Source organism: Thunnus albacares, chromosome 21 (genome assembly GCF_914725855.1).
Source record: "Thunnus albacares chromosome 21, fThuAlb1.1, whole genome shotgun sequence".
NCBI classification, from domain to species: domain Eukaryota; kingdom Metazoa; phylum Chordata; class Actinopteri; order Scombriformes; family Scombridae; genus Thunnus; species Thunnus albacares.
In genome coordinates this window covers 6,705,368-6,723,035 of record NC_058126.1, presented here as the reverse complement: position 1 = coordinate 6,723,035, position 17,668 = coordinate 6,705,368, and the positions used below count along the sequence as shown (strand labels likewise).

Here is a 17,668-nt window from a genome sequence, read left to right as displayed (position 1 = left end):
TTTGTCCACTGACATCAACACAGGCCCCACACAGAGAGATGTACACACATTGCACAAGTGCATTCATTGTTACTTCAATATTACAGTTACATGCTCATTGCTTTGACTGTAAAAGTTTAAAGCCCATTTGATAGGACTAATTATTAAGTACACTGCATAAGAATCAATACGGGACCTCTGTAAAACCTCACTCAAGACAAACTTCCTCTCTGCAGAACAACAGCAGGCCTCATTATAGACGTTTCAAAGTATTATCTCTGCGTTCAAGCTTTACCACTAATTATCTTCTTTCAACTGTTTGAAATACACACTTCACATAATGTTTTGCGCTTATGATGTAAGAGAACTCGAGCGCTTCTGTCTAGACAGACAAATTCATTAGATATATTCCTCATTACAACAGATCTGTGTCAACATTTTGGCACTACAACAAATGTTTAACATCACATGAATTGTGTAAATACCAATTAACAGGCAACGTTGAGAAATAACAAACGGGTGTGCAGGCGTTTTTTTCTGAGAATGGGTAGTCCCAGTGGTGCATCACAAGCTTAACCTTGGCTACTTATGCCTCACACTGTGATATACAGGGCCACAACATATGCAAACAATACATGTTTTTATGTCATATCTAAGTGTACAACAAGAACTGTGACAACAGGATAAAACAGCTGTGAAGACCCACTACCACCATCTTTATCCCACCTCACACACTCCTCCATATGTAGACATGTATATGTGTGTATATATGTATGTATATACATATTTGTGTATATGTATGTATGTATGTATGAATGCATGTGTGGTGCCAGTCGAACATTTGGACACACTTTCTCATTCAAGTGAGTGGTGGTGTGTGTCTGGACTTTTGACTGGTACTGTATATACATATGTACGTAACACTACTGCATTATTTCATTTATATATATATCTATAACTGCATCTACCACAACTATTACTTCTGCACATATTTTCCAAAAGTCAGGTCACGTACATAACCTATGAGTAGTGTAATATGTATAGATTGAATTCCATTTACTTGACTTTTTGTTTTGTTGTGTTTATTACTCCTAGTTCTTTATCTGTTATCTTGTTTCCTGCGCTGCTGTAACATGTGAATTTCCCCCTCAGGGAATCGATAGAAGTCTTATCTTATCTTAAATAGAACGATAAGGAATGCAAATCACCTGTAGGGGCGGGTGAGTATTCTCGTGGGCATGAGGGAATGATCCAGATGTAGGAGGCTGACATGATAATCATCATCCATTTGGGAGCAATAGGCTCACATCTGTAGACCATACTGGAGGCCTGTGAAACAGATAGTGGCAAGAAAGACATATTATTATAAGAAAACACATTATTGATGGTGTCTAATCTATTTAAAATACATGGTTAATATGATTTATTAGTCCCAGAGATGCGCCATATTTCAGCATTCACTGTCACATTGTTTCTTTTCTTCTCTACAGGGTATTAATTACAGTAATAATTTGAAATATGTGGTATCACTGGGGAGAAGATTTGGAGCAAGATTTGACAATTATCGGCAATACACACCCACACTAGCCTTCTTAAGTTCACAATGGCTCTTTTTTTCCCACTTCAATGACGGTGTGACTTTATTTTAGCAGCGACTGGCATCGGATTGGGTTTAATAATGTAGAGCAAGTTTTGTTGCACATTAGTAAAAACCCATATGTTGGAAGAGTAGGGGGGTAAATAGAACAAGACACGACAGAAAAAAAGAGCAGTGTCATAAATCGTCTTAGCAAATGTGGACGACAAGCATGCACCGCTACGAAGGAGATTACAAAGCAGCTTTTAACGGGTTTATAAGACGCTTCGAGCCGAAGATCAGACACAGCTGTGTTTGCACAAGGAACAGCGACACCGAGGCTAGCTGAAAGGCTGCTAACGCTAGCTTAGCTCAGTTACCCTGACCCTGCGCCATTTACCAGCCAGCTAACAGTTTGCGGACAGACTGCCAACAGTTTAATTTCAACTGGCAACTAACTTGTCTTCAATAGATAGTCGTCCATTTCCATTCCCACGTTGATAACACGGCAAAAACTAGCTGAAGCTTGAGTTGCAACTTACCTGCTGCTAGCAAAGCCACAGGGGAGGATGATGATGATGATGGCAGTTGTTCTGGTTGTCATGCTAGCCCGATGCTAACGGCGGTTAGCTCCCTTCAGGACGCCTCAGAGGGGAAAAAAATGATTTTCAGTGTTTTAGTTTTTAAAGTGTGGTTAACTGACTGCGTGTGGTCCCTGGAAAGAAAAAGCTGTGGTACAGAAAGTGATATCCTCCCTCTCATGGTAAACTTCCCATAGTTCGTTAAGGTTACTTCGACTAAGAAAAAAAAAAAAAAAAAAAAAGATCCAAACTGACCACCGAGCCACTTTGCAGGCGAATTGTGATTGGAGGGTGAATGCCACCAATCACCTGTGGCGAGCTCGGGGAGGATGAGCTCATTGGTCCCCCGCCCACCCGCTATAATAATAATAATAATAATAATACTGATACTACTACCACTAATAATAATATCATCTTAACAGCAATGTATGTATTATACAAGTAAAATAGCAAATGCTACACAGAAAAAAAGCACTCACATAAATAATAAACAAATAAATACACAGACACAAAAAGGCAGCCACAGAGAAAGTGCCATTAATTTATTTCAAATTATTTATTTCACTGGCCAACAAGTGATGAGATGCTACAGGGTTTTTTGTCTGTGTGTGTGTGTTTTGTTTTTTTTCCAAAATGGTTGCAGTATTTGTTATGTAACTGTCTCCAGGGCTGGTCACCTCCCTCCACCCCCATCCCTGCCCCCTTCACATGAGTCTTGTCGCAGGGCAGGGCTGCCTCTGCTGCCTCCTCTGATGCTGTAATATTTGCACCGCACATTTTTTTTTTATTTTTTATTTTTTTCATGATCAGACACAGATGAAAGAGAATGCTGCATAGTGGAAGCATATGGAGTCATTTTCTCTGATAATCCACCACCACCTCCCACTGGCTGTTAAAGCTGCATGCACGCCTGCCCAGTGACTCTGGGAGTGGAGGAGGCATCGCTATGATTAATATTACTTTGCTCAACTCTCCCAGCAAGGTCATCAGCAGCCATCTGTAGGCAGTGAAAAAACCCTAATATCCATTTAGATTTGAACATCCCATTGTTTTTTTTTCTGCGCTTACACGATTCAGCCCAATGCACTGGTAAAGTGGCTGGCACGTACACTTGCTACTCTTTTTAAAAGTTGTACACTATATTGCGCCGTGTCACATCTGCGATGTTCTGTTTGACGAATTCACGGTGGCCTACGGGAATACAAAAGCACAGAGAGTCTGTGTTTCGTGTTGGTGTCAAAAATAGCATCTTCTCTGACTATGGTGAACTGTAAATGAGTGTGAGGCTGCCTCATCATTTCCATCAAGATGACACTTTCTTCTTTTCTCATCTAGAGGGCAGTGGAGACCCATGTAAAGACATGTGCTTCCAACAGCATTACAGTGCAGAATGCAGAATGCTCACCTCACCATCTCTTGCCTTCTGAGACCTAAGTTACACAGCTGAGCCAACCATCAGCATATATATGGGAGATTTTCCTTATGCCTTACAAGACATTACACTATGCGTAATTATCTTTTTAGGATTTTAATAATGCGAGGCCATTAACTTTGCATGTATCCCACAGACAACTAACCCTGTGTAAGAAGCAGTTTATGTGCTTGATGCTGTTTGAATCTGTGTGCGTGCAGAGCATGCAGGGAAAGGGAAGGGAAGGGTTGGAGACTGGCAGTCCGGGGTTGCATATTGAGATCAAAGGAGAGTAAGTCAGACATCAACATCTGTTTCCCCCTGCTACCAAACAGGTTGGACCAACTGCTGACAACAGTTCAGATGAAGGATGTTGTTTCATTGTGCTGCACAACAGGGATCCTGATTGAAAAGTAGATCTCTTTTCCATAGCTGCTCTCACTGTTCTTTATATTTCGGGTTGACAGTCGTCGTGATGGCACTCCTGTAGATGGGGTTGTCCCTCTGCAACAGGATGGAAACAAGCATCATCCTACACGGTTATTCTTAAACATTCATTTTGTGTTACATTACTTCTGGTAAATCGAAGGCATTACTGATCAAGCATGATTTCTGTTCATTTTCTGTTGTAATTTTAATATAACAGTTGTTATGATGTGAATGTATACAATGCTGCATATGTGTATTTAGAGAGTAATATACTATATGGTCACTATATGTTGCACATCTTTTCTTTGCTCTCACTGTTTTCCTGTTTGCCTCTGTACCACATTTACCAGAATGCTGTTGTTTTACTGTGCTGGTCAGACTGTCCCTGCACCAATGTCACCATGACAAATTCCTACATTATTGTCCATTACTATCGAAACAGCATCTGACTGACAGCTGCTGACAGAAAGGTTTGTTTGGGCAAGGCTCACCCTGTTCCAGCGTCTCTGCTCCAGCTCTCTCTGGAAGCGGGCAAACTCCCTGCGGTCATGGATGCTGGTGAGTAGTTTCCATAGCAGCAACAAAGCCACACCCAGCACCACAACAGAGGCTGATAGCACTGCAGTAATCAGGATCACGTTCGGACCTGACGGGCAATCTTGAGAGACAGAGAGGACCATTGTTCTTTATCGAAAATATTACAAGATTTATTCAAAAATATTTCAGATGGAATTAACAAAATTTGTTCATATTCATGGTGGTTAATACAAAGCAGCAGGAGATAACTTTTTGGAAACAAATGGATTATGATACACTGACCTGATGTGAAATTAGTGGACCCCCTGGTTTTTGGTGAACCCAATCAGTCAGTGATCACTTACACAAAGCATGTACAATTTACAAGAGAGGCAAAAGATCTAACACTCACACACTTTGAATTTCTCTCTTTTATACCCAACTCCATACATTTGCTTGTGCAAACCACACGTCTAGTTTTAGTTGGTCTCCCATTGCTGCTTTAACAGAAAAAATGTCTTCAATTGGTTTATCATGATATATATTGTTGCAGAAAGAAAGAGAGACTCAGTCTACCTCTTTTAAGAGCTACGTGAACATGTGCAGAGCCTTCTTTTTGTCCTGTCCTCAACAAGAAGTGAACCCTGCAGCCCTCTGCATCCACTTCCATACACCTGTGGAGACCTGGAGAGGGGGTTACTGTTGATAAGCCACCAGTCTGCCTTACTAGAGTGAAGTTCAGATGAGCGCAATTTGCCTCACACTCCCTTGGATTTAAGCCCAGTGAGAAGGCCTTGCACAAGATGCATTCTCTGTGGAAAACAATCATCGAAACTGAGTCAAAACACCAGTATCATCTAAAACTGAAATACAGAGTGCTTCCAGGTGATTGCAGCTATATCAGAGTCCTGTAGCTCTTGGATAACAGTTGTTACATTCACCATATACATGTATATTTTATGTCCTATTTCACTTCAGCACATTATTTCACCTGTGATATATCTGGTTCAATTTTAAATAATGTCAGCTTTGGAAGAAATCTGCGAAATACCAATTAAATTGAATGAACTTAGAAAGGTCATAGTACCTGTGCAAGGTGCAGATACTGGGGCAAGAAGGGCAAAGCTCACAAGTTGGACCTTGGAAGCGGTTGTCGTGGCAACTGCATGCACCACAGTGGCAGACCCCTCTGCCCGCACAAACCTTTCCATTCTGTGACAGACAAGACTCCACGCTGAGAGGGCACTCGCACGCTCGACCACTAAATCCTGGGTGACATTCGCACACCCCGCAGACACACCTGCCCTGCCCTTGAATGGTAAAACAAGTGATAAGTGTTCTGTTATGAAGTGAGATATTCAACTTTTGGAAGATGTGATAGATATTATTCTACTGTGTATGTGTTTCCCATACCTCCACACTGCCGTCCTCGGTACTGATCACAGCTGAAATCACTGCATTCACAGAACTGCCCATAGTAAGCCTGGTTAGGCTTTTTGCTGCTCTTCCGACAAACACACTTCCCACAAACACACTCTCCTTGTCCGCTGCACACTTCTGACGCATTATCATGGCGACAAAGGTATGAGTCAACCACCTCGCCCGACTCTGCTTGATCACACTCACAAAATGTTCCGACTCTCCCCTCTTTACATCTGTAACACAAACAAACATCTGAAGCTTGATTCGTTCTTGAATAACCCAGAATTGATGCCATCAGGCTACTTCACTTACCTGCATGAGCCACACTCCAGAGTGCCGTTCCCATGGCTACATGAAGCACTGTGTGGGACCACATCCTTTTGACACGAGCAGTTGCATATGGGGCTCAGCAGGACCTCAACTTCTTCACTATAGCCTTGGGGCTTAATAACAACACGGGCTGGTCTTTGTGAAGCAGTCACGCACAGAGGTGCTGTAATGCTTACATTAAAGCTCACCTAGAGGGGAGGTGAGAATTCCTTGAGCACAATTATAATGCTCCACTAATGAGGTAATCATAATTAGCATTACCGTCACTTCAGCTGCGAATGGCCACATGCTAACAGCAGTACTTACACAATTTACCACACACAGAGCCAGCCACAAGGCTACACACCTCGTCACCGACGAAGATGTTGGAACACCTCCTCCCCCGCTCCCCCCGCCTCAGCTTGTGGTCCTTACAGTGTGAAGTATAGGAGATGTGATAGCCCGGCGGCAGCTTGCTGTTCTCCATAACAACCTCAGAGGTCAGTGCCTGCAGTCAATACAACAGTTAACCTCTTAAAGATGAGGAGATGTCAGCAGGCTACACACATGAGGCTAATGACCTTTGTACGAGGGGAGTTTCCGCCTCACTTACATTATAGGCTTCAACTATTATCTGCAGGATGTTGTGGGAATTGTTGGAAAGCGTTCCGACTTCACATTTTGGGAAGATGCTTCTTAGGCCCTGCAGCAAAGCAACAATTTAATGAATATATGCTCATTGACAATCCACCATCTGATGAGCTGTGCTACTCGTTCTAGAAACATTTGCATTACTGCGGTGTGATAAACAAACTGAACGCAGTTTCAAGGCTGGATGGGTTTTGTTGTGGTATCAGCTTTGGGAGACCTTAGATGATACCACTTTTGACTGATCTCTACAGGATAGATGTGAATAGTAAAGGATAAATCTGTTAATATTCTATATTTTTCCTTTGACAAAAAAAACCAAAACAACAACAATGAATTGATCCTACCAACAAGTATTTTTTGTGTAGCCAAAACCAGATTTATCTTATTCCTCTGTGCCATAGACCTGCATTGTTGTCCAACAACGGAGTTCTGTGTGACATGTTCCTTTACGATGAACATGGGCACTGTAGTTGATTTTGATCAATCCCACACACACCATATCTTGCTGCTGTAAATAATACACCAAATCAGGGAAAATATTCCCCAACAAATTTACTCCTGTTTGAGTAACATTTATTAAAAACTACAGTTCCCAGCTGTTTTAGGAAAATATTTAGACATTTTTGTGGCCTGTTTTTTTTTTTTTTTTTTTAAGATTTGGCTCTGGGGTGGACTCTGGGGGATGAGGGGTGAGTGGGCTGATCTGGCATCTGTATGATAAATATTTGCACATTGTTGCATTATCAAGCTCAAGGGCTGTTATGTTACCATAAAGACAATGTTGAAAAAAAAAAGATTTGGATCCGGGAAAGTCATAAGTATTGAGAGACAGTCTCTTTGTTGATAATTACAAAAGTATAAAATATCACTAGCCTTGTCATTTAACGTTTGGCCAAGTCAGTGTGAGTTTTACAACTTTATTCACAAGCGTATGATTAATAAACTGTATTGTAATCATGTGAAATACATGTTTACATCCAGGAAACCTATACAAAGCTTCCAGAGCATTAGATAAGGTGAAATCCATTAAAAGTTTTTGAATGAAAGGTTTTAGACAATTATTTTACATATAATCATTATAGCAAGAGCATATTCAACAGGATGACAGGCTGACATTAAGTTAAATAAAAGTGGTTAAAAGGCATAATTGTGCAGGTTCATAACTGAGGTGCCACTGCAGTAATGATGATTTACTTCCGCCCACTTACCTGGAGCAGTCCTTCAGCACCAAAGTGTGCATTTATACAAGAAAGCTGACGAATAATTACACGAATATAGATGCCTCTTTCTGCTGTACCTCGTACAAGTGCGCGACGTCTTCGGTGACAGCGAAGATGATCTGGATGTTCTTCTGTCTTAGTGTTTCGGCGACGTGAGCCACAGAAGGATAATCCTGGCAGAAGGGGAGTCAGGGCAAATGCAAAATGCAATGCATAACACTCAGGCCAGAATATATATGTGTAATCAGTAGTTAAGCACGCTCTCCCTCTTCCCTTTATCGCTGTCCTCCCCCTTTACTTCCCATCTAACAACTCTTTCTATCGCTCATTATATTCACTCTCCCTGACAGACTTTCCATTTCCTCCAAATAGATAAATAAGTACCATTCAGAGAGGAGCGACACCCGCATCTCGCACATCCATTTTCTGCCTTGGGTGGCCATTTATCCAGACAGAAAAAGATTAATAATGTATCTATATTCACTCCACCTGTCAACTGCCTGGACTGCAATGAGGTCAAGACACATAACACTCTCATGAACCTAATGAGAGGGCTATATGGATGTTTAACACACATGAACAAAGACATACACTTGCAAGCAGATAAATAGGCGCACATGCATCCAAGCTCCCTCACAACACACACCTACCCAGCCATCTATACACAAACACAGTGAGATTAAGAGATGAAAGCTTTGGTTTGGATTACTCCACAAACACTCCAGCTGTTTCCCATCAGGGTGTGCCTGTCAGCATCTTCTTTACCCAGGGAACTGTGCTGTTGATTCTGACCTTTAAATCACTGTCTTTGACTTCTGTCTGCAGCAGACTGGACCTCTATTTCACTGCTAGGATTGCAGACGGGAATCAATTTAGTACGCTCTGCAATATCTGGTCCATAGGATAAACATTGTATGCTCCTGCGGACTACAGCTACCAAAAGGATACTGTAAAAAGAGTGTAAAGATGAACACACACACATAGCTGTGATGGCTTTTTCAGTTGAGCTCAAGCTCTGGTTTTTCTCTGTGAATATAAGCATGTTATATCCCTTTTGTTCTTGAAGCTGCATTAATCAATTTTTGGCCACTTGGGGGAAGATAATTCCAAAACAAGCTGACAGACAACAGCTGATCACCTTATGAAGTTGTTATGGCAAAGAATTACATGCTTGCACAACCAGCACACACACACACACACACACAGCATCATTAACATCATGTGTGAATTGTGTAACTGTCCACCTGATGTATGGAAGTCTGATATTTATTTAGATAAAACTCCTTTTATCTCTGGCACAAATATTGTGGTCTTTAACTGCTAGATGTTTGACTTCTTCTCAAGTTAGTTGATAACTGCTTTTGTGTTGATAACAGTTGCCTGCTGTTGCTCGAAATAGGGTCGATAAGAGTGCTGAGTCACTGAACCACACAAGAATCTGCCAGATATCGAATCTCAGACCTCGATACTTGGTATTTAATACTAATACTATTCAGTGCCAAACTGAAAAGCTACTTCTGCTACCACAATAGTTGAGAGTTGGCATCAGATGCCTGACCAGATTTGTGCACTTATGCTTTAATTAGATATTGCCTGATTTAAATAATCATTTTGACCATCTGTATCTTTTCTATGTCCTTCTATGACTGTTTGACTGCTGTCTAAAAAGCTCTGTAAAGTTTAGGTTTGGCTTTGTCACTATAAAGGTTTTTTTTCCACTTTTCATGTAGCTTTTTGATTCAATAATATGAAAAAATATCACTAAATGAAGGTTTAAGAAAGCAATTCAAGCTTAATACTAAACCTGTGAATTTCCTCTGGTGTACACATTCTTATACAAGTGACACTTTCCGTCATTGGGAAGTACAATGCCGCCCAGTTTGCCATCTCCAGCAAAATGGAAGCCAGCATCTGTGGAGAACACCAGCAGACGCGTCACATTCCTCCAGCCGATCTGCTCCTGGAAGTGAAGAACATGAAACAGTCAATTGGCAGCAAATAAATCACCGTGACTGACGTAAATGTTTCTGACAGGCTTTGGAGAAAGAATTACCTTTCTGCTTTTGTATGTAATCGAATGACTGTGGATGAGTAATACTTTATGCCTTCATGCTCTTTAGGGCTTAAATCTAAAACCTGTAATTACGAAATTATTAAAGTAAAATTCTCATATTTGAAGACTCATAATGAGTATAAAATACACCCCAAACTGACTTGTGTTGTTTCCCAAAGGATGCTTAGTATTCTGAAAAACCCCCTTCATCTATTGTCTGCAGTATTTCCACTTCCTCCACATTACGCCCACCTAAACGAAAACAACAATCTCTGTAATGCAGTCCTGCTCCCTGCTGGGCATCCTTACACTACCTCACACACAGCGGCCTGCATCAGGGCATCCAGTCCTCCCTCTGGTGAGTCCAGGTTGCCAGAGATCCGCATCTTCCCCACCAGCTCCGTGAACAAGGATCCGTTGGCGGTGAGGCTCAGGACGTGGCGGTAGCTGAAGGGAGGGGCGCAGGGCCAGGGCTCGGTCCTCTTACAGGGGTTCCTGAGCAAGTCCTCCGCGGTACTGATGTACGGCATCACCGTCTTGTCCACAAATGCACCAAAGCCTTTTGGAGTGAATGGGAATGAGTAAGCAGTAGCATAAAGTTTTGAGAGGGGATTTTGTGACTCTTTTGTAACTAAAGGGTGGAAAGCGAATAACTAATGCACAGCGTTGTCCTTGAGCAAAGTACTTAATCCCCAATCGCTCCAGTGGTGCTGCTCAGTGGCCAATGATAAGATTATGATTGTGCTGGGCAACTCCCAGGTGTGTAACTGTGTGAATGTGACACAAGGGTATTCTGTGAAAGGAGTGTGGAGGTGTAAAAAGTTAAGAAAAATAATGTAAGCCTTCGTTTCAGGTGAGGAGGAAATGGAAATTTGATAGGCACACAGACCCATTCTGAAGTCACTGGTCGTATTCCTCATCTCTTCCATGAGGTCGGCCCCCAACTTCTTGACGTTGGGTAGGTCGTCCTCCATGGAGAAGGAGAGGTCCATCAGGTAGTACAGGTCTATGGGGTAGTCCTCCACACGTTTGAACTTTACCTCAAAGGTCTGCGGTTTGCCTACAAATGGGCGATACAGTATTAGAATAGCAATTAAGTTCCAATGCAGTTTATTTTTCCATACTTGAGAGCTCCGACTACAGAGACCACGCTGAAATTAAAATCCATTTTAAAAGTCTTGTTTATGGTGACTGCGTACCTTCTATCTACACAAGTAGTGCTACTTTATAATCTAAATCAATACCCAGTTCCCACTAAATCCACTGCTTCTCGTTGCAGTGTGAACTCTTGCGTCCTTGTGCCATTTACAACAACTCTATAAACTTTAGAGCCTGTTTTCATTGGAATAACAGTGTCCTCCACCTCACTGAAGTCTGGAGGTAATCTCGTTAAAAAAACTGTGATAACAAGACCTTGGAATTCCTGAGGAAGAACAACCCCTGTGCTCCGACATGACTTCTGAAGAGTTCATTGGTTTTCAACTCCAAATTTACGGATTTTCTGATCTACTGATAGACCTGAAGATGGGAGACATCTCCTTGGGTTGATGAAATAAAAAAACTGTTTTCTTTCGGTGACAGTGATACTACGACACCCACCTGGTCTGAGGTGCAGTCGGACAGTCTGAGGCTGGAGTTGGGTGACGCCTCGGTGTTGCTGTTGGTGTCTTTGTTCTTTAGGGTGGAAGGTGATCTTTTGGTTTTTCAGAAGGACAGTGGAACCTCTGGGGTCCTCCAGGCGATCACGAGAACAACCCTTCCCCAGCAGCGCCCTGGCTGTGTCGCAGCGCTCCCATACGTGCTGACCCACTTCTAGAAAATTCTTGACATCGGTTCAGGTTTAGTTCAAGCCCTTATAGAAACACTTTGCCTTGAATATCTCACCCTCAGAGAAAAAAAAATAATTAAAAAAACCAAATATACTAGGACAGCTAAGATTAAATGACGCCACATATATTCATCTACAGTGCAAAACAGTAATTTGCATGAAGAAATATCAGTGATGCAGTTAATGACAGTGATGTAGAGAGGGTGTGAATGCGATAATGGAAAGCAGCTTGTGTGTGTATTTGTGTGTAGGTTCGCTCTCTGTGTTCACAACACGGCTGCATCTTTCATTATGCAAATAGATGTAATTAAAAATGACACATACATTCAACACTCTTATATATGATGGCCCATTTCAACACAATCTTTGATGGTATTTATGTTGGGACAACATAGCAGGCTTATATTGCTGTTCAAACCCAATATGTAAATATCAACATAAGAAAAATCTTTATTTTTAACATATGGACTTGAGCATATGTCACTAGCAAAACAAGGATGAGATTTTCCAGGTTTTAGATATATATATATATTTTTTATAACTAAACAGCATTACTCTCAGTTTGGAATTGTCTGTCATTGCATAAGATATAATAAGATAGATATAGTACTCATAATTATGGCACACATAATTTCTTTGCACAATATACTTAAAATGTCCACAATGTTATTGTTGTCATAGTAAAAAAACCTCTGACACAGCATTTAGTTCATTATGGGAAACTGACTGTTAAACTCTTCATTTCCAACTCCTCAGCATCTCCGAAATACTTTCATCTGTAGGTCAAATTCAACAATTATATCTATAATTTATACAGTCAAATAACTTACTGATCGGACCTTTAAACAACATAGCATCTCCCAATGAACACCATTCGAATAAAAGAACTGAACTGAGCATCGTGAACTGAAGTCTTCGTCGTCCCAAACAATACACAGGGTCGCATGATCCCTACGAAAAAAAAAAAGGCAGAGAAAGTTTCTGAGGCCACTCACCTCCTCAGTACACCAAGCACAGTGCGGCCCCGCTGCCAGACACTCTCCACAGCTCCTGACCCCTTGACTTTGGCATTCGTGATCTGAATGGTCTGAATGAGCAGAAACCAGCCAAAAGATATACTTTTCCACCTCTTAAATGCACCATATCATATCTGTTCAGGTGAAGTTTTCTGTGCTTTCACATTCTGGTTTGGTATGTAATGTAAAGGTCCACTTTGGGACCCACTTATTTTTCTTTTTGCTAAGCTAAACTGCCTGTAGCTTCACATTTAACGGACATATCTGACAGTGGCATTGATTTTCTCCTCTTAAATCTCAGCAAGAAAGCGAATAAGCACAATTCCCAAAATGCCGAACTGTTCCTTTATATTATAATTTAAATCCACCCTGTGTCATGTCATTAACATGGCACTCTGCTAAAAAAAAACGCCTCACAGAAGTGACTACATGTCGCATCACGCCTAATTTTACATCGCATTTAAAACAGAGCCGCTGAACCCCGAGGATATGACAGGTGCACATTTTAAGTGGCAAACAACTGGTGGGATCCAGGCTACAATCTAAATGAGAATTTCTGAGTAGGAAGAATAATGAGACAGTTTACTTTCATTGCATCCTCAATGAGAGAAGTATTGACCCACCTCGTGTTCCTGTGGCGCTGTATCTGCAGCACAATAACAGGACAACAGCAAATAGCAGGCTCATCTGGAAAAAAAAAAAAAAGAAAAAGGGGGGGGGGGAAGCAATTTACTGACTAAAAATGTGGACCATTCTTTCCTCTCAAATCATTAAGGTGGAGTGGAGTTGTAATTGCTGTTTAAGGAAAATAATCTCTATACCGAGCAGCTCACAAAAGACCCCAATATTTGATCTACTGGGTGTTTGGTTTATACAATAGAAATAAGAGGCACTTACTGGGTGCCCCGGTGTCCTAATGGTTAAGGTGCATACCAAATAACCACAACATCCACAGCTTGACTCCTGGCTGTGGAACCCTTGTTGCATGTCATACCCTTATTTCTCCCTCCCTGTGTTTCCTGTGTCTCTCCACTGACTGTCAAATAAAGGCAAAATGCCATAAAAATAAAAATCATCTAAAAAAAAAATAAAATAGAAAAATAACAGGCACTTACCTTGAGCGAGTCAACCGTACAGAGATAAACATGAAGGGGGAAACGGGTGTCTTCCCTCTGGGGGGGAGGGACCAGATGGTTTCCTCTACCCACCCTGTGCCGGACATGAGCCGGGGGACTCCTCCAGCACTCCCCTCCCTCTGTTATCCTCCTTCTTATAGCAGCCACAAGTGGATCTGTCAGCTTATCTTTCAGGGTCCTGAGCAGCAAATGATCTCTTCAAGTAAGGCCAAAGAAAAAGGGAATAAATCCTTGGTTTTCTGCTGAGAGAAGCTGAAGAAAAGAAAGAAGACACTTTCTGTCATACTTGTCCTCATAGCGCACGGCTGGTGTTAGAGAGCAAACTCTATCGCCTACATTCTTTGCTTCGCTCTGCTTTCTCAATTGTTTGGCCTTGCGTTCCACTGTATGAGACTAAAGCCCATATGGAAAGATATTGACCTGACTGCCACACAAGCTAAATGAGTTTTGAGGACCTTACTTACAACATCTGTTCCTTACTCAAAATCCACCTGCAGAGGCTTGAGAGTTTCTCTGCGGTCCGAGCCAATGTCCTACTGCTCAAACAAGAGGAGTAAAATGAATAATATGAAAGCTGATCCACAGCTAATGGCCGATTTATTTGCATCTAACTAGTGGGATTGCAGTTTTATCCCACAGAGGAGCCGGTTCCCAGGGCTGTGTGGAAATAAACTACCAAATGATCACATAGCATCACACAGTAAAATAATAGAAGGATTATCTGCAGTACTCTATTAAAGAGTGGAAGTAAATATGCAGTGAATTTCCTCAATATCAAGCAGCTTTCACTGCCCACTCCAAGCCCACTGTAATTGCAAAAGACAATGGAATTAGTTAGTGTGCAGAAATGAGATTGACAATACATCAGAGAGACAGTTGGTTTGTTATTCCCGTTTGAGAGATAATGGCGATGAGAATTGAATCGCAATAGTTAAGGGAAGAAAGGAAAAAAAAAAAAAAAAAACGCTTTCCATTATTGCCTGCTTCTATTTAGTTTAATTCAATTCAAATGTCTTTATCAGTCTGCGGGTGGAATTTTGTTTGCAGACAGAGTTTAAAATAAAAATGCATAACAAATCACCCCTTCCCTCAATCATACAAATATAATTTGATAACACCAGATATGGACTCAATTGCACAACACAATGCACCAAAAAATTCAGTAACAATAGGGAAAAAAAAGTTTTCTCACAGGCACATGCAAAAAAAAAGAAGTTACTGTGACTCATTTTCCAGCAGAATATGGAGCTCTCATCAATGCATGAAGAAAGAAGACCACGCACTGTTAACTCCAGCAATTTAAGGAGATTGCTTCTATGCCCATGCATCAACGTCCTACTGTCAGTACGGTGCTCTCTGTACTTCTACTTGCTGACACATTATTTCCAAAATACACTAGCAGTTCCCTCTCAAAGAGACATTGATCTCAGGACACTGAGAATGAGCAGCTACTGAGAGGTTTTATCAACTCCCCAATGCTCCCTGCTGGAGAAAAAAATGCATGAACCACCTCCGAATGATATCATCCATATTCACTATTCACTAATGCACCAAACAGTATTAAATAAAGTGTTGGTGGATTAATAGTAACCAGCTAAACTCTATAATACAGCAGCAGCCGCTGTATTTTATCAGCAAGCATAACTGTAGCTCTGCCCAGTCATCCGCAGATAATAAAGACTGTGAAAAAGCAAGTAAGTGGACCTTGAGTTTCCAAAGTCAAGCATGAACTTTCACAGTCTGTTAAACCGCAGTTTATAGCTTTCCACTGATGAAGACGATGGGAAGGGGTTGAAATCACCGTTTCTTCAACTTTTTCTGGATCTTTGACCTGCAGCTGAAGACCATGAGAAGTGGTTGAAAGCTTAGGGAAAAAGCGAGTAAGTGGACCTTGAGTCTCCAAAGTCAAGCATGAACTTTCACTCGTCTATTAACCGCAGTTTATAGCCTTCCACTGATGAAGACGATGGGAAGGGGTTGAAATCACCGTTTCTTCAACTTTTTCTGGATCTTTGACCTGCAGCTGAAGACCATGAGAAGCGGTCGAAAGCTTAGGAAAAAAGCGAGTAAGTGGACCTTGAGTTTCCAAAGTCAAGCACGAACTTTCACGAACTTTAACTATTATTAATTACGGTATCTGTCCTACATCTCACTCGGTCGATAAAAACACAAAAGAATAATGAGGCTTGCCTCTTGAAAAAATCATCAAGAATAGAACAAAAAAAGCTAAAAAGCTTATTAACATCTTTGACTTGAAAGACTGTTGGTGTAGTACAAAATTGTGTTTCATCTCAGTTTTTGAAAACGCACAACTGGTGCCTTCTTTTATTAGATATGTGATCACACAAAATATTAATAAATTCATGGTCTTCCTAGAAAAGAAGGTAATTTATAATGGTTTTATGTAAAAAAAAAAAAAAAAAAACACTGTTCCAAGTTGTTTTTTTCATGAGATGTGCTTTTTATATAAGCTGTATGTATCCAGATACTGTGTATGTACACTAATCTCCAATACAAGACCTGTCATCTGCAACAGAAAGCATGAATCATAAATGATTAAAACAAAGAGGGAAAGAATCTGCAATATATTATGTGTGATATTGCTAAACAAGAATGAACTTCATTGGTAATTATGTTTAACATCTGCCTTGCATTTTAATGCACTCTCATAACTTTTATTCCCCTCCTGTCGCACACTCGTATTACCATTTTAATTTAAAACTTCTCACTGGAAAAAGAGGTTATTTTGAAGATGCTGTTTGCTATTGTTTACGGCTTACATAATGTTTGGGGGAGGGCACAGAGCTTTTTTTAAATCCCAGAGCTTCATTTTAACTTGATAGAGGCCTGTCACCAAATATCTGGATTGTGCTTTCAGTGGCTACACAGGACTGTGGGTGCTGCCATGTAGGAGGAGTGACAACAAAAGGAAAGACTAGAGCGTTACTGCCTCTTTCTGTCTCAAAATGTAAAAAAAAAAAAAAAGAAAAAGTAAATATTCCCGCTGTTTGGTGGTGGGGATTTCAAATTCTACTTTTAAAAATCGAAAAAAGATCAGAGCCGAAGGAACAAGTTTTCTTCTACTTTTACATCACCCCTGCTAAGATTAACTCCCATTTCTCAAATGATGAATTTCTAATTTTTTTGGAATGAATCTCTTCACAGGCAGGTAATGTGGTGACTCATAATGAGCTGAAACACTGAAAACCATTAGTCTGAGCTGTGTGAATAACCAGAGGCTAGAGACCTTGTGCAGGTGGACAGCTCTGTCTCAATATAGGCCTGGACCTAAAAACTGAAGGATATTCACAAACAGCTTAACCTGACCACAAGAAACTAATGGAGGATGGAAGTCAGCCTTCAGGGGAGATGGAGTGATTAGTCTAGTAGGGAAGCCTGACTGAAGTCCACAGAGTGAAGGGAACTTTTTTTGTCACAACATCTGTCCCAGGCACTTTGGCTCCCTGTTTTCAGCGCTGAGGTTTGCGACTGCAGTGCTGATTGAGTTCAGGCAGCTGGTTCCGTCCCTTCATTAGCTTTC

General features: G+C 41.1%; 2 protein-coding genes across 2 annotated transcripts in view; both read right to left on the bottom strand.

Moving 5' to 3' along the window:
- epc1a (enhancer of polycomb homolog 1 (Drosophila) a) overlaps nt 1-2,391 on the bottom strand; it is a 31,870-nt gene extending 29,479 nt beyond the window's left edge. The window contains exons 1-2 of the mRNA XM_044339531.1: nt 2,098-2,391; nt 1,188-1,308 (exon numbers count right to left, since the gene is read on the bottom strand). The gene's annotated coding sequence lies outside the window, so the exon portion shown is untranslated. The remainder of the gene's footprint in view (nt 1-1,187; nt 1,309-2,097) is intronic.
- Nucleotides 2,392-2,706: 315 nt separating this feature from the next.
- LOC122972968 (integrin beta-1-like) lies at nt 2,707-11,975 on the bottom strand. Its single transcript, XM_044340406.1, has 13 exons — nt 11,747-11,975; nt 11,037-11,207; nt 10,462-10,706; nt 9,899-10,054; nt 8,172-8,267; nt 6,837-6,926; nt 6,591-6,731; nt 6,227-6,432; nt 5,906-6,147; nt 5,580-5,802; nt 5,069-5,304; nt 4,468-4,634; nt 2,707-4,051 (listed from the first exon to the last, which is right to left on the bottom strand). The coding sequence occupies exons 2-13, from the start codon at nt 11,137-11,139 to the stop codon at nt 3,986-3,988; spliced, it is 1,971 nt and encodes a 656-aa protein (XP_044196341.1). The 5' UTR covers nt 11,140-11,207; nt 11,747-11,975; the 3' UTR covers nt 2,707-3,985.
- Nucleotides 11,976-17,668: the final 5,693 nt, after the last annotated feature.

Coding starts and splice junctions, on each gene's coding strand:
- LOC122972968 (XM_044340406.1), bottom strand. CDS start 11,139: ATGGACCTCTCCTTCTCCATGGAGGACGACCTACCCAACGTCAAGAAG. Junction 10,707..11,036: donor GACCAGTGACTTCAGAATGG/GTCTGTGTGCCT, acceptor TCACTCCAAAAG/GCTTTGGTGCATTTGTGGAC. Junction 4,635..5,068: donor TCACGTAGCTCTTAAAAGAG/GTAGACTGAGTC, acceptor CTGTCTCTCAAG/ATTGCCCGTCAGGTCCGAAC.